We start from the raw sequence: 15883 nt of genomic DNA, 5'->3' as shown, positions 1-15883 counted from the left end.
GGCGCCCTCCCAGCTGTGCCCCACTGTGCCTGCGGGCGGGTAAGGACCTGGCCCAGCCCCATGTGGCTCACTAGTCCGGCTTTGCACTGGAGCGGGTCACAGGGCTCCTGGAGGCACAGCTCCTGTGCGTGCCTCCTGGAGCTGTGCGGCCCGCTCTGGTGCAAAGCTGGACTAGCGAGGTGCAGGGATCTGGGCCAGGTCCTCCCCACCCACATTCCCCTGACACCCCTCACCCACCCACACCCATGAAACATGCCCCCCCCAAAACTTACCTTGGACAGTGCTGGGGGCAGCAGGAACACCAGAGACGCTCTGGCCAAAACCAGAGCATCTCTTTTGGAGGACTGGCTCGCAAGGCACGGTCTTGAATTGTGCCTTGCTCCACTCTATTGAGGAGCGTTTTTTTTAGATCCCTGGATATCCAGGGGTCTAATTTTGTACTCGTGCTGCAAACTTGCAGCAAGCTCAGGGAACTTTTTTTTCTGTTTCCGCACATGACTCTTGCCCCGCCTCAAAGAGGCACGTGCACACTCGTCTGGACGCGCCGAATAGAATCAAATATTTGACTTTATAAGCTAGATTCTGCTAAGACACCACCTCTCAAAATTCACTGGAAGTGGAGCATGCCCAACTGAAAGTAGATTTTGGCCTTGTGTGTGTGCACACCTCAGGCCTTTCTCTTTACTTGCTTTTCTTTGTTCTCTCATGAAAAGACTCAGTTCTTCAGAACTGCCAACTCCAGTTCTTTAGTCATGCTGAACTGTCGGATGTTTGTAGCAAAATGTTTCAGCAACAACGATACTTTAGAAATTTTGTACTTAAAAACATTTAGCACAGCAGATTTGAGAATGTTAACACTAGCTCATCAAAACAAACTCATACAGTATATTTGAAAATTTTTATTCCTCATTCACATCCCACCAATCCAGAAAATAAAACTAACCATTTCAGCACGAGGCAGTGACTTCTGCCTAGTATATTTTTTGGCCTTACCCCAGCAAAGCACCTGCATAACTGAGCATGCAACACTCATTCTTGAAAGGTATGCAGGCGCTTTGCTGGGGCAGGGCCATATTACAGTTGCTGCACACCTTATTCAGAGCTGGTTAAGTCTTCACCAATTGCTCTTTGTGCTCTCAGCGTGGTCTTTGCACCCAAATTAAAACAGGAGTGGGTGAGAAATGATGTAGTCAAATATTTCTTCTACTCCCTTGGTTTCAAGAGTCACTTGTGTTCAGAAACATTTCTTCCAGTTATATATATGGGTCTTCATTTTGTGTTAATTTTTTTGGACTTGCTCATTCATTGTATTTGGCCAATTTTAGCCTGGGTATAATGTTCATGGATTGAAGCTCTTGGAATAACAGTTTACAGGCGTATGGTATGCGCAGGGATGACACATGGCATGAGGACTTGCAGTAATGGCACCTAAGGATAAAGACAAAATATAAAAATCAGTATTGGTTTATAAACAAACACATTCATAAGATGTTGTCAAGTGGATCTTCTGTCCGGATGCATTTAAAACACTGAGCGCTGCGATAACTTTAAGCCCCTGAATGGTTCTATTGGTGTCAACGGGATTACTCGGGCGCTAAAGAGCTAAGCCTGTGTTCTGTCAGATCAGGACCAGAATGCTCAGTACCCTGCAGGAAAAAGTCCTATGTAACCCTTGCACACTGAAGTACCAACACTCAAGAAACAATAGTACATTAAAACAGGAATAAAACTCACATTTCTAAAAAGTGGAACAGAAATTGTTCAGTTTGTTCTACACAATTTTCAAACATGGATAAGATGCAAAAAGGAAAAACCTCCAAGCATTAGTTTTTTACATATGTGACTTATTCTGCATTACCAAAACATCCCAAATCCATTCATGCTGATATTCCTATGATGTGCATTTTTTCTCAAGCACCCCAGAACAAGCAAGCAGCCAAAGCAGTGTAGACTGCAATTGTGATGGCAGGCTAGTGAAATGGCATTTAAATAACCCCTTTATTAGTCACTCTGATAATGAGATCTGAGAATTTTGGGAGCCATGCTTTCTCTTTTGTTTGATATATACAGTGTAATACATTTGCGTAGCTAGCATTTTGAACTGTTATAAGCATGAAGATAGTACCCTTCTCTCAACAGCCTTTCCAGTATCAGATAATTCATCATTCCATGTTTTATCCTTCTCCAAATGGAAGCAAGAACCAACATGAAAACTTAGCATTTACTTTTAGTATAAACACTGAACCACCATACAGAACTAAAGACTTCTGCAAAAACAATCACTTTCTCATTTCCTTCGGCTTCCATGTTGTTTCTTTCTTCTACTATTTAATCACATTAAGCAAGTAAATCGCTCGGAAGAAACTGGATGATTTAGGATTTTGGTATCGGGCTCTCCAGTTTTTCATCCCCTGGGGTTTAGGTTCAAATTCTGACCTGCCTCAGCTCATTAGATCTTAGAAGCTCTTCATTTGATGATGGTTTTGCAAAATTCTTATTGATTTCAGCATTATGGAACAACCCTATAAGCAATATTCACATTCGCAAGTCAATGCTTAGTCACTAGGGCTCAACTGTGCCATCAGTGGGCCTCCTCCAAAACCCAATGACATTGAGGCCAGGACCAATGAGAAAAACTGAAGTTCTGACAGTGACCTCATTGGGAACTAGATCACACCTTTGGTTCCAAGAGCCAAAGTCTGCCAAACCTGTCTTGCAAACTGAGTTACTCTTCCATTCTTGAATTATCTATACCAAATACTGATGATGTTTGTGACCTGCTGGTTTTTTTTTTTTTTTTTAATGAAAAAAAAAAAAAAAAAAAAAAAAAATCACAGCTCCCTCACTGTCACATACTCTATAGTTTACCAAGGACATACTCTGCCACTGGACCACAACCTTACTTACGATATCCCAATTCAGGAAGAAGCAGCTTGATTTGGAAACTGAATGAATGCAAGCTTTTTGGAACTAGCCAAATTCACTAATAAGATACAATACCAAACTCTTTCCTGAGACTTATTGTCCTAATTGAGCCACTACTATTACATCATTGGATTGGTGAGGCCAATGCTCTTTTAAAGAAAATGGAGCTCAGCTATTGCTGTAGTTAAACCAGATGGTGCTTTTATTTTTGAGACAAAGTTGTGAGAACAATGACCATTTTCTGATACTGAGATAGCAACAGTTGGTGTCACAGAATGGCAGCAGTCACATATATCCCCATGCCATATCCACATGACTATTCTGCTCCTGCCCAGTCCAGAATCAGGGCCAGAGGAGCTACAGCTATGAAATGGGGTTCAAGAGAGGCAAGAGAACATGGTCTTTTTTTGGAATGACATGGAAGAGGCACCTTACAGCTTAGAATGGGAACGACAAGCTGAGACTAACATGGCATCTCGCAGAGCAGCATGGGGATATGTTATGGCTGGCCATGTATCTATGTTTACCAAGCAGTACAATCTCTGTAAATACTAGATGGAAAATGTACAGATTTAGAGATGGGCAGTACATGAACACAGGATACAAATACTTACATAGCCAATTTCAGCCTGTTTGCGAATAGACAGCTCTTTAGTACAATGGGAATTAGTCACTTACACCAAGCTTAAATTGGTACATTGATAAACATCTTTAGCTGTAAATTTTCACATACTCTGAATGTGTTATTTTAACACCATTCCCAACATTTTATGGTCTCCTAGGGGTCTTGAAAACCTTCAGCTTAAAGAACAAACCTGGCTCATTGGAACAGTCATTGGTCCCACTGGGATCACACGCAACAGTAAGACTGCTAATATTTGGTACTGAATTAATAACCCACAGTAAGTGTTTTATTCTCTTTCAATCTTCGCTGGGAATTCAGAGCTGCAATGGTTTGTAGAAGCAATGAACCACCCACAGAGGACAACAGAATATTACTTCCCTGAAGAAATGAATTATGCAAGTGAAACACCCTAGGCAAGTTTTGTGTCTCAGAGCAACATTCTACCTTGAAGACGAGGATTTTTGTGGGTGAGTTTTTTCTGTCTGGTACCTGAAAGCTTGTCTAAATCTTTCCTAACCATGTAGTTGGTCCAATAAAAGAAATCACCCATTAAAATCCTTGCCTCTTTCATATTTCCTAGAACATCATGGCTACATCATCACTCCAAACATTACCATTATCTTGAACCCTTCTCCCTCTCCTCAATCTATGACTACTGTCCTTAGCATTATCTACAGAACAATGTGTTGTTGCTACAAGCAATGCCTTCGTAATGTCTGCACCACTGACAAAGGCCAGTTCAGAAGGTCTGAATCCCTCTAATTACTTGGTTTCCATTATGATGCTCATTATAGGGCCACATACTCTCGCCACTGAAGGATACAGCGGATCGCTTAATTGAAACTACCCACTATTGATTACTTCCCTCAGACTACTTTTCACAGAATTAGATTGCCTTGAACACCTCTTCCTCTCTGTGAGAAATTTCACCGTGTACAAAAGTGCCAAAAAACTTTGTTACAAAAGGTAAATAGAAAGATTTTGATACCTGAACAAAACCCTTAGTTTCATTAAACTGTTTTTTCACATACATAGTAACAAGAGATCTGTTAACTATTTTTTTGAAGCATTAAAAAGGTTTCCACTAGTTTTTCCAGTTCCTAAAAGCTCAAATGCCCTCAAGAACTCCTATACAGCCATCACGTTTGCCAAACAGCAAAGGCTACATCTGCATATGTAGATTTCTATTCAGTACTTTAAAGAAGTAGGAAGAAGTTGCTTGTTGAGAAATAAAGGCACTACATTCAGAACAACATATCCTTGCTGCGTAGCAAGGTCTTAGGCCTGGAAAATGAACTCTGGTTCCATGCTTAGCAGGTCACAGCATATACCACTGTTCATCAATGTGCCCCAAATATTATTTGTTATTTGGATACTTTCCATATGACAAGTTCTTAGGGCACATTTGGAAATCAAGCAGACAGGGACGCCTAGCTACACAGCCACCTCCATGTGCAGCCAGAATTGAAGATGTAATAGATGAGACAATGCTAAGATGGTCTTCTAAGGCCTGACAGCTTCAGGGCTGAGTTGCACGACTAAAAGGTCGCAAAAGCACAACCAGAAAAACAGTTTAAATAACATTGAGTGTGAGAAATATCAACCAACTGTATGGTGCTGTGGAAGGCCAGGTTTGCTGTGGCTGGGCAGTGCTGATGTTATCTACTACAAGTATTGTGGTAGCTTCAGAAGGGTGAATAGGCTGCCCCTGTTAAGCACATACATGCAGGTACAAAAAATGGGATTCTGAATGTCCCCAAAATACTGATCTAACCAAAACAAAAACAGCAGACAGTGCCTGAAAAAGAAATAAGAAAGTCACTGAGGGAGATGCACAACTGGCTTTGTGCCCCTTAAGGTTACATGCTTGTTTAGCAGCTTCAGTCCTCTGTCCGTCTACCTAAGCTCCTCCTTCAGAGGGTACCAGCAGACAAAATAACGTGTTCTCTAGTTTTGGACATAACAGCTCAGGAAAGAAAACACTGACACCGAGACAAAAAAAGACGTCTTCTCTTACACACACACACTCCCATACTAGCAAGTCTTACTTTTAATTTTCCTATCTCATCCATAATCTATTATGAAAGAAACAGGCAAACAAACTTCACAGATGCCTAGCAAAGATGTATTTCTGGTAACCTGAATCCAGTATAACAAAAAGGCAGAGTAGAAAAATAAGGCAACTGGAATTAATAGTTCACAAGATCAGAAGTGCTCTGTTCTGAAGAGTTTTGGCATCTAATTCCAAATGTACAGTCCTGGAGGAGGGAGTGGGGGGGGAAGAAGAGAAATGGTGTTGATGTCTGTAGGATAACACTTGTGTTTGGCTGGAATCCAGGAGGTGTAAGACAGTAACATCATAAACCAAACTGGAGAAAAAAATTGTAAAGAACAAGACAGTTGGTTAGAATCAGACTGACAGAGGCAGAGCTCAGATAGTTGTCACGCAAGATGCAGTAACACAGGGGAGACTCCACAGCTACAGAACTACTGAAGATAAGCGCTGTTCACCTCTCTCTCATTTCTCCACTTCTGGTCTAGTCTGTAAGATTCCATGTTAAAATGATAAAGCTTTAAGTCTTCAAGGAAGTTAATACCAGGTTAGCTAGAGATTATTTAGTGATGTATGTCAGGTATCAACAGAATCAGATACACGGACACAGTCAGTAAAACAGCCATGGTAAATTATTCATTTGTAGTACAGATGATATATGCAATCAGGTCTTTGTCTGCAGTCTTGCATCCAGTCGATGAGCCTGTTTTGTCTGGCTAAAGTTTAGACTTGGAGGATTTTCTAGCAGAAGCTGGAAGATCTCCAGAGAAGTAGGTAATCTCCCTGTGCCAAACACAGGGGAGAGTCCAATTCTCCTTTAAATGATTTCTGTCCTGCAAAGACATAATCCGTCAGCTTTACAGGCACCACAAAGACTTGAGTAAGAACTTGAGCCAGCAGGACTCTTTAGTCAGTGTGAGAGCATTTGCTTTTTTATAAAAACAAAAACAAACAAAGACACACTGGATCTCTCTCTAGCACCCAAACAGTAAGATGAAGAATCTGATGTTCCCAATCAGAAAGCAAGTAGCTCCCATTCTTTTAAATGGAAATCACTTTTTATCTTAGGCTGAAGAACAGATTCCCTTGAATTTTTAATAATAGTACAGTTCTGTCTGGCATGCTTCATTTTACAGGGGCAGTCATTCCTGGGTCTTGGAATTGAGTTCTGTAAGAAAATGTCGCTCAGACTCATTTCAAGTCTGTCCCCTGGCAATGGCAAGCATATGTCAGTAGGGGACCAAAGTACTATCAACTCCTCCAAAAGCACTGTGCTGTATTAAACTGGTACAAGCTAGGAAGAGGGAGATCAAATATTTTCTGCTCCTACTATTGAATAGGAACATATGCTGTAGATAGAAAAAACAAACATGGACTGAGTGAGTTGGTAATGTGTATTCCTCCACAGGGTGGTGGCACATGGAGAAATGACTGAAGAATCCAGCAGGACCTTTCTTCTGAATCTTTGAAGGAAGTGAAATATTTGTGAATAAACTGAAGGGCTGTTGCATGTTAAAGAAAAACAGCTGGAAACTGTCAGATTTGGAAGCAACTTATTTTGAAAAGAAAAGCCTTATTTTATCTTGTTCTCAGACAAGTGACACCTATGTAACTGGAGGTGCAATAGCAGGGCCAGGATTCCAGAAATGTACCGAGGAAGTCTGCTGCTCCTGGGAATGGACAGTAGGCCTTAGGGTTAAAGGGCACTGGGGAAGTAACTAGTTCAGAGAGACATACATTTTGCTACTTTGGCCTTCTGCCTAACACAACTTACCACCTCTCTACTCTGGGGTTTGTCAAAGAAGCTAGAATACAAGGCATAAAAAGAGCCTACACAGCTAGGAACTCAAATGGGAGGGTGTGTGTATTTCATAACTTGCAAAAAAAAGCCCAGTGAGGTGGTAACCAAAAAAAAGTGATTTTACTACACAAGAGGCAGAACATGAAAGGATATAAATACATTTCTCTATATAAGTAACAGCCCTCCAAAAAAAATATGCATCCCTACTTTAGAAGTACATAACATCATGACATCATTTAGAGCAGTAGTGCCCAACCTTCTGGTCTCAGGGCTGGTTGAGTGGCATGGGCCCAGCCCACAGATCCTGCACACACAGTCAGCATGCCAGCCTGACCCCAGAGTGACTCAATGAGCTGGTGCCACTGCAGACTGGTGATCGAGCCTGCAGGGCCATGTCATCCGTCCTGTGCGGCTCCTTACAGGTCCAGAAATTTGGCAGTTAACACTGCCACCAGTCCCCTACTACCAACTTTCTGGACCCCTGGGGAGACTTGAGGGGCAGATGAGACAGCCCTATGGGCGGAGGTTGAGCCTTACTGGTCTAGAGAATAGTCTGCAGAACAGTAGAAGCTTCCCTTCACTACTCTCCTAATGATTTGGACAGCTAAGCCCTGATATACCCACAAAATCAAACCCGTTTAACTCAGGTGCATTTTAAATCCATTTAGTTAACGATCAGTTCACCTCTGTGCAAGGAGACAATCTACTTTAAACAGTCTTGCAATTAACTGCTGCTAAGCCAATCAACTTAACACATTAAAATGGATTTAAGAGACTCTCCAGAGTAGAGCAGTTGTGACAACTGAACTAAATCAGTTTTGTTAAACTGGCATGCAGACAGTGTGTAGATAAGCTGTTAGAGCATCCATGTCCAACCTTGGCCTGCCTTGTTGAAATAGGCAACCCAGGTGGCAATTAGGATGGCAATTTTGGGACATGGATATTTATCTAGTCTGAAAAAACAGATTATGAAGGCCAGATTTTGTCCTGACTTGAACCTTCTGAATCTCTATCTCACTTAGGAAAGAATTTAGCCCTGCACTTGCAAGGCTTTGTATCCAATCTTTTGAGCCTTGTGAGTAACAGTTTTAGACCTATGCTGTCATTGATTCAGATTCATTAGCATATACAGAACTGTTAACTATTGCCTACAAAGCACTTTAAAAAGACAAAAAGGACTACAGCACGTGCAATGCATTGTCCTGTAGATGTATTCACTGTGGGCTAGTCAGTTTGTTTTGCCCAATTTAAGGTTCAACAACTTTGTTTTACATGGATGGATAGAACATGGAGGGGGAGCAGGGAAGGGGGAAGATGAGGATGGGACCCACGAATAGAAAGCCATTTAAAAAAAAAAAAAAAGAGTCAACTTACCAGCCAGAGTATCCCAGCAAGCCACACTGCCCACAGACATCTACCTCAAAGGCATCACTTGAAATCATCAGTCTCTCCAACAAAAGCATGCTGGCTCCATAACCTATCAAACAATCTCGTTCCATTTCTCCAAGACGCAAACCTCCATCTCGGGATCGACCTTCAGTGGGCTGCCTTTGAAACGAGCAGTTTAAAGAAAAGAGTAAATATTTCTGGAACATGCATTCTCATTTTTTTTAGGAACATGTTCCCTAAACAACAATACCAATGAACCTCTTTATGAACTATGAGTCTAGGTCTAGAACTAATCCTGCAAGCCTTTGTTATTCATTAAATTAGTTTTTGTTCACGTGAGAGTAATCTGCAGAAGTCACTACAGTAAGGATTGCAAGGATGGAGCTATTCTTCTTTATTACACATAAAATGGTTGAATAAATGCCCAAACCTGAATTCTTCATTACTGGAGGACACAAGCCATTCCTAGTAACTATGTAACCTTTTTCTGAACTTTGCATTCATGAACTGCATCCAAGCTTTTATCCAGACAGATGAAACAGAAGTCACGATATTTATTGAATTCTCCAAATGTTCTCAACTTGTTTTCCAGCTATGAAGTTTTTTCTCTAGACTCCATTAACACTTGTAATCTCATTTTACATGTGCCAAAATTACTGCAAAAAATGTGGAGTTGAAAAGAACATAATATTTTTTTAAACAAAATTTACTTTTTAAAATGAATTTATGTTCACTTTAAACATTTACTCCACAACAAGAGCACCTCATCTTCAGGCACTCCTAAACACACTACAAAAGGCCAATTATACAAAGTTAATACCCCAGAAATCCCCTTTTGCCTAACCATTTCATATAAATTATACTACAGTAGCTAAAAACTATGAACTCTCAGGATAGTCTCAGCCTCACTCAGCAAAGAGAAAAGTTTTATAACATGCCCAAGGAGTCCCTAGGTTGAGATTCTGCCAGGAAAATGTTAGACCAACATGTGTCTGAGTGTGTCCAACATTATTAATCTTAAAATATACTTTAAAATGCAACTTATACATAGCTTGCTTTTTTTATACATTTGCCAATGAATAGACTAATCAGTGTCAATTATATCAACACCTGTAATTTTAATTGCAAGCCTTACAATTTCAGTGTTTTGTTTAAAAGAGACAGTTCCTGAGACAAAAGATGGGAAATCTCAGGTTTTGACAGACAAGAGTCCTTAAGGTTGCAAAGAAACACTTGAAAATGTCTCTTAAGTGCACTGTAGAGCAGGTGCAGGTGAGGAGGAGGAAGAGGAAGTGATGGTGGTCCAGATTCAAGATTACTGCATGTTTTGGCTTGGTAACGCTTGGCACAGTGCAAAAATATTTGGGTTGTCATATAGAAACTCTAAATTCACTGCCTCAAATCATGACAGTACCCCTTTAATTAAGAGAGCCTGGACTTGACTTTATGACAGTTGCCTTAAAAACAGTCATGGATGAATCTCCCTCCACTGCAAGGTAGATATTGACCTACCAGTTTTTCATCTGTCAATATTCTATATTTTGTCCTTTATAAATTTGGTACTGTTAGCTGAAGGCAGTTGCTAGATTGTGCCACTAGAAGCATTTCAAAGTAAAAGCTCTTTAAAGATTCAAACTGTCCACTGAAATCACGGAAGTCTTTCCATTCATTTCAGGGAACTATAGATCAGGCTCTATAAGATGCACAGGAATGAGAAGAATTGTTTAAACTTGGTTCTAAGACACAGGCTTAACTCGCTCATGAAGCAGGATATCTGGCTGTTTTGCATCATTGGAACAGCATAAAGCAGCCAGAGTGAGTATACTTGTGAATCTGGCCACAACTTGTGTGTTCATAAATTCATGTTACTTTGGGTCTACAAAAGAATTTTAAAAAGGTCTGATTATCCTGCTTTAAAGCTATGAAATATTAACCCAATTAGCAGATAGAAAGCATCTTGCCAAAGTTTTAATTGTACTTTGGGGGGGGGGGGGGGGGGAAGGGAAGAGTCTCTCTCTCCTCCTTTTACTCTGCCCATATTGAGAACTTAGTTAATCTGTTTGCAATTCAAATTTGTCTTTCCATTCATGTAACCTGTTTTACTTTTTTTTCCTTGTTGGAACAATGAATAGAATGTGTTTACATCCTAGTTTAACTTCCTAGTTCTCCCCAACACAGATTAGGCTTGATCCTGTAGAGGACAGAACTTACCTAGCAAAGCTCTGGGGGTGTAGGTGAATTTTCAGAAGCATCTATGCACCTACCCCCCAGGCAGCAGCACCACTGAGGGGCAACAAGCAGGGAAGCTGCCCTGGGCACTGCCTTTGGGGACTGGTGGGGACAAGGTCAGCCACCACTACAATGTGTACTGCTGTGATCCACACCGTGGTAGCTTGGTGCTGCCCCATGTGTGAAGCTGTCCTGCTACAACTCTGCAGCTGGAAGCTCAAGTGGTTTTGAAAATACCACTAGGTGTTCATTTTTTCAAAATCTGACCCCAATTCCCATTTCATTTAAGGTAAGAATGAGATCCCTGGAAAAACTATGCATACACAAAAACATATGCAAAAAAGGTGAAATGGTGTGGTCTGTAAAGACACAGGAAAAAATTTAAAGCCCCCCCAAAGTCCCTTTTTCAAAAGTAACTTCAGTCTGAATCCTTTCTAAAATGAGCGTACCAGCAGTTGGGCTGGGACTTTCTGAAGTTTTTAAGTGACTTGGGAGCCTGAGTCAACAGGACTCATTTTTCTTACTCTCAGATAGTTTTGAAAATCTCTCACATGTAAGATATTACTTTATCTTTTGAAATTGAAAGCTGGAGAAGATTGAGCTCAGCGTTGTTTAACTATTACTGTTATTACTTATGCCCGTTTGGAAGAAGCACCGAGCAGCTCCAAAAGTCTTTGACCAAAATACTGAGCTTTAAAGGTCAGGTATAGACATTACATTTTTACTAGAGACCCACCAAATCCATGAGCCCTGGCGGCCGATTACACAGCTGTAACATGGCCAGGGCCCCCGACTTCACAGCTGTATCATGGCTGGGGTTGCCATTTTGTAGGTGGAGCAAAGTGGGCCCCCCACACCTCTGATTGGCTGAGGGGCCACCTGCCAATGCACACTCTCTCCCACACACTGTTGGCCCCAGTTTGCGGGCTGAGGAGTAAACCAAGAGGCAGGCAGCTGACCAGCTCCTGGACTGAGCTGACATCAGGGGCTCAATCTCCAATTTGCTCTGCTCCAGCTGTCATCCCTCCTGCCCTGCCCCACTTCAGGAGAAGGGGACTTTTGGCAGGCTTCAGAAGATGGGCAGTCTGCCCTTTCTTCCTCTTCGTTCCCTTCCCCCTTCCCTTGCCCTTCTAGTAGACAGCTTTTTGCCAGCTCTTTGCTGACTTTTTGAACATAGCCGGTTTCCTGCACTTTTTCATGTGGAACCAGCTATTTCACGGAAGACTGCCAATTACACAACTTCCACAAAATCATGTATTTGGTCCCTAATTTTTACTGATATAAGTGATCAAATACTTGTAACAGAACAGAAGTTTGGCATACAGAGATTGGTTTAAAAATGGCAGAAACTGGTCCAAGATTTCCTGCCCCCCACCATGGGGCAAATGGGTGCTCTATCTGCTAGTGATCTAAACTACGTAACTTAGATCGATTCCGCCTCTGACTTTTTGAATGTCTGTACTTAGCCTATGTCACAGGATATCAGCCAAGAAACCTTCAGTCTCTCTGATGGAAAAAGGAGAGAGAGAAAACACCTGATGCTCCAGGGTCTGACCAGTATTATTCATCTATTTCCTTACAATGCACCATGAAACTGGCATAATTTGATTAATCCAAAACACAACCCTGATAGAGCACCCATTTTGTAAGGAGAAAACATAACCAGCAGAAGGGCCAATATTGTAATGACTTCAAGAAAGAGGAAACAGTTTACCCAAAATACTGCCCTAACAGAGTCAAATGTCTTGGCAACATCATTCTATCTCCCCTTCTTCAGTGCTGGCTCTGACATTTATTTGGAGCCTTCATTACCCTGCAAGCAGAGACCAACAAACACCCATAGATTTTGCCTGAGAGAAAATGACTAGCATGAGGGGCGCATTGCCTGCGCTTCTAAAAATACTTTGCATTCATGCACCAGCTGCAGGCGAGGCCTGTTTATTCTGTCATTCTGCACGGACGTTCTGTTCCCCGAGACAATGCTTTCTGGGTGCATCTACATGTGAATTTACATAAGCCTAAACTTAATGCCCCTTAGTCTAAGTTTATGCGCATGTCTACATGTGCACTCCTTAAGGAGCCTTAACGTGGCCTGCTGGGCAAATGCGTTTGCAGCCTGCCCTGGGCAGCACCCTGGACAGCCCCCTGCAGCCTGCCCTGGGCAGCACCCTGGACAGCCCCTCGAAGCCTGCAGCAGCATAGCCGGGCAGTGCAGCCCAGTGCTGGAAGAGGGGGGTAAGATCCTCCAGTCCCCCCTGGACATGACTGGCCCAGCCCTGGTACTAACCCCCTCCCCAGCATCAGTCGAGAGCAGACCTGAGCTTGCCTGTGGGGCCCCCCACTGCTGCTGGGCGCCGCCAAGAACAAGCAGCAGTGGGTGCTGTTCTCCAAGACGCAGATGTTGGAGCAGGAGTGGCAGTTCCGGCAGTAGTGGTACCTGTTGGTGTGCCAACCGATGACTACGCGTGAGGACACAATGCCTGCAATGAAGCACAGTTCTTCTACTCACAACAACACAGGGAGCATGTGAAGCTGTTACTCCTCTCCGGCCTGCCCACACGTGCCGGGGCTTGGGTTGTTTTGCTTTTTTGTGCCCCCATGTACATTCACTAGTCAGCACATCAACAGGTACTGCTGCTACTGGAACTGCTGCTCCAGCTCCAGCATCTGCGCCTTGGGGAACACCGCCCACTGTTTCTTGTCTTGGCAGCAGCAGCACGGGGCCCTGCGGTTTCGGTTCTGGCCCGCTCAGTCAACATACATAACGTTAGGGTGCCTTAAGGCATCTACATGTGCCTTAAGGTGCCTTAAAGATTCATGCCTAAATTTGATACTGCATAAAGCAATTAGCCTAAAGTCATCATTTTTAATGCGCCCTAAAAATGGCGAAAGTACCTTAAATCGGCACTATAGACGTGCCCTCTGAAACTGAAAAATATAATCCAACTGAAGAGAAAGGGCCATATTTGGAGCCAATGATTTTACTTTTCTGGTAAAGTGAAAGTATTTATAAAGATCATCTTTATTGCAACCTGTTTTCTCAAGGGCTGGGCCAGGATGGTGGAATGATTTCCCATATGAACCAAGGGCCTACATAAACCTTGCCAATTTCCACTCTAATTGCAAGACACCCTTTCCAGCTTTTTTTTGCTGTATTTCTAAATTACAAAAGAATCAAAACAAAAATATTTTAGTGGACGCACTTCTCCCTTGGAGGAAGATAAAAACATACATGATGTTGGTCACATACTTAAAGCATGTTAGAAGACTCGCATATTACATTGGAGAAGGTGATATAAGGAAGGAACTATGCAGAATAGAATTGCTGATGAAGTTCAGAGGCAGAAGCAAGGGAAGAAAAATATTAGACTCTAATCTGAGTGAGAGTGTATATGTGTATACATACATACATACATACAAACAAACATAGACAGATTTTAAGTTAAGTAACTTGGGGGAGGGAGGAAGGGAAATGGGAAGGAGGGAATAAGTCTGGGTATCATGGACAACTAAATGAAAACATCTGTGTAATGCACAATATGCACCCCAGGGAATTATGCGTGGAAAAATTCCAAATTATGCAAAATTATTTTAATTTTTTTTTAAATTTCATCTTACATTCTTAATATCTGTGCCGAAAACCCCACCTAGGTGGATGTGGGTTTTGTGGGTGGGTGTAGGCCCCCCTGCCACTCGTCTGTCCTCCCCCATGGTGCACAGCCCCCACTGCCAGCAGCAGCAGCCGGCAATGGGCCCTCACGGTGCTCATGGCTGCAGCAGGCAAAGCCCCCTGGTGGCACATGGCTTCTGGGGGCTGCACATGGCGGCACAGAGTCGGCCTGGGCTGGCCTGCGCCTTCAGGCCACACCAGGCTGGCTTTTTACCAGCACTTGAGGCTCACCGCATTGGAGGCAGTAGCCATGTGCCACTGGTCTGGGCAGGCTCTGTGCCTCTACATGGGGTTTCCAGCACTCCATCAGCAAGCCCCATGTGAAGGCTCAGATCTGGCCTAGCCCAGCCCCATGGTACATGGCTCCTGCCTGCAGTGCCATGAGCTTCATGTGTTGGCACAGAGCCAACCTGGTTTTGTTTGAAGGCACGCACCAGTGGGCTGGGCCAGGCAGACTCTGTGCTGCCATGTACATCCTGTCCCGAGGGCCTGCCTCCTTCTGCTGCCACTGGCCTGGGCTGTGCAATTTGGGAGGTGGGGAAGAGATGGATGTGTGGCAGGGGCCCACACTCATCCACAACCATCACACCTACCCACCCCTCCTGCAGGCAGGAGCTCCCCTCCCCACTCACCAGCTGTCCAGTTACGCACCACCGCGCTTGGTGCTCCCACATGGAGCTCCCAGTTGGAGTGCTGAGAGCCCCATGGAGGTGGAGGCACAGAGCCCGCCCAGATTAAACTATGCAAAATTATGCAATTATGCTGGGTCATACTTTTATGCATAACATTGTGCAGGCACATAATTGCGTAATTCCCCAGAGCGTAACGATATAAGAAATTCACAACCAATACTGAAGATCATGGGGCTGTATGGGATGCCTTTAAAGCCCCATTGTTTAACCTGGGGAACCTTTATGACACGTGTTTATAAGCAGGTTGCCTAGCCTGCTGGTTTCTACAGGTGGGCTTTGCTCCCCTAGGAGTTCCTCAGCTATTCCTTCCAAGTAAAGTAGTCTTTAACCAGAGGCCAAATGAACAACTATACCAAACCCTTCTGCCCTGTTCTGGGCACTAGGAAAGGAGGAGCCCTTTGGCTTTGGCCCTTGCACAACAGCCTGGCCCCTCCCTGGAGCAAGCCTGTCCTGTTCACAACTTGTATCTAGCTTGCAACCTGTTCCCTCACAGTTTGCT

At 43.2% G+C, this 15883-nt stretch overlaps 1 protein-coding gene across 5 annotated transcripts in view; it reads right to left on the bottom strand.

Annotated features, from left to right (window-relative positions):
- Positions 1-884: 884 nt before the first annotated feature.
- POLR3B (RNA polymerase III subunit B) overlaps positions 885-15883 on the bottom strand; it is a 130693-nt gene continuing 115694 nt past the window's right edge. For all 5 annotated transcript variants that reach the window (XM_025204900.1, XM_006024266.3, XM_025204902.1 and 2 more), the window contains 2 exons: positions 8779-8952; positions 885-1428 (listed from right to left, as the gene is read on the bottom strand). In XM_025204900.1, the coding sequence (XP_025060685.1) occupies positions 1299-1428; positions 8779-8952 (304 nt within the window). In that variant the 3' untranslated portion in view covers positions 885-1298. The remainder of the gene's footprint in view (positions 1429-8778; positions 8953-15883) is intronic.

Source organism: Alligator sinensis, unplaced genomic scaffold (assembly GCF_000455745.1).
Source record: "Alligator sinensis unplaced genomic scaffold, ASM45574v1 scaffold267_1, whole genome shotgun sequence".
Classification (NCBI taxonomy): domain Eukaryota; kingdom Metazoa; phylum Chordata; order Crocodylia; family Alligatoridae; genus Alligator; species Alligator sinensis.
Note: the sequence above shows the minus strand (reverse complement) of the source record. Positions and strands in the feature narration are given on the sequence as shown.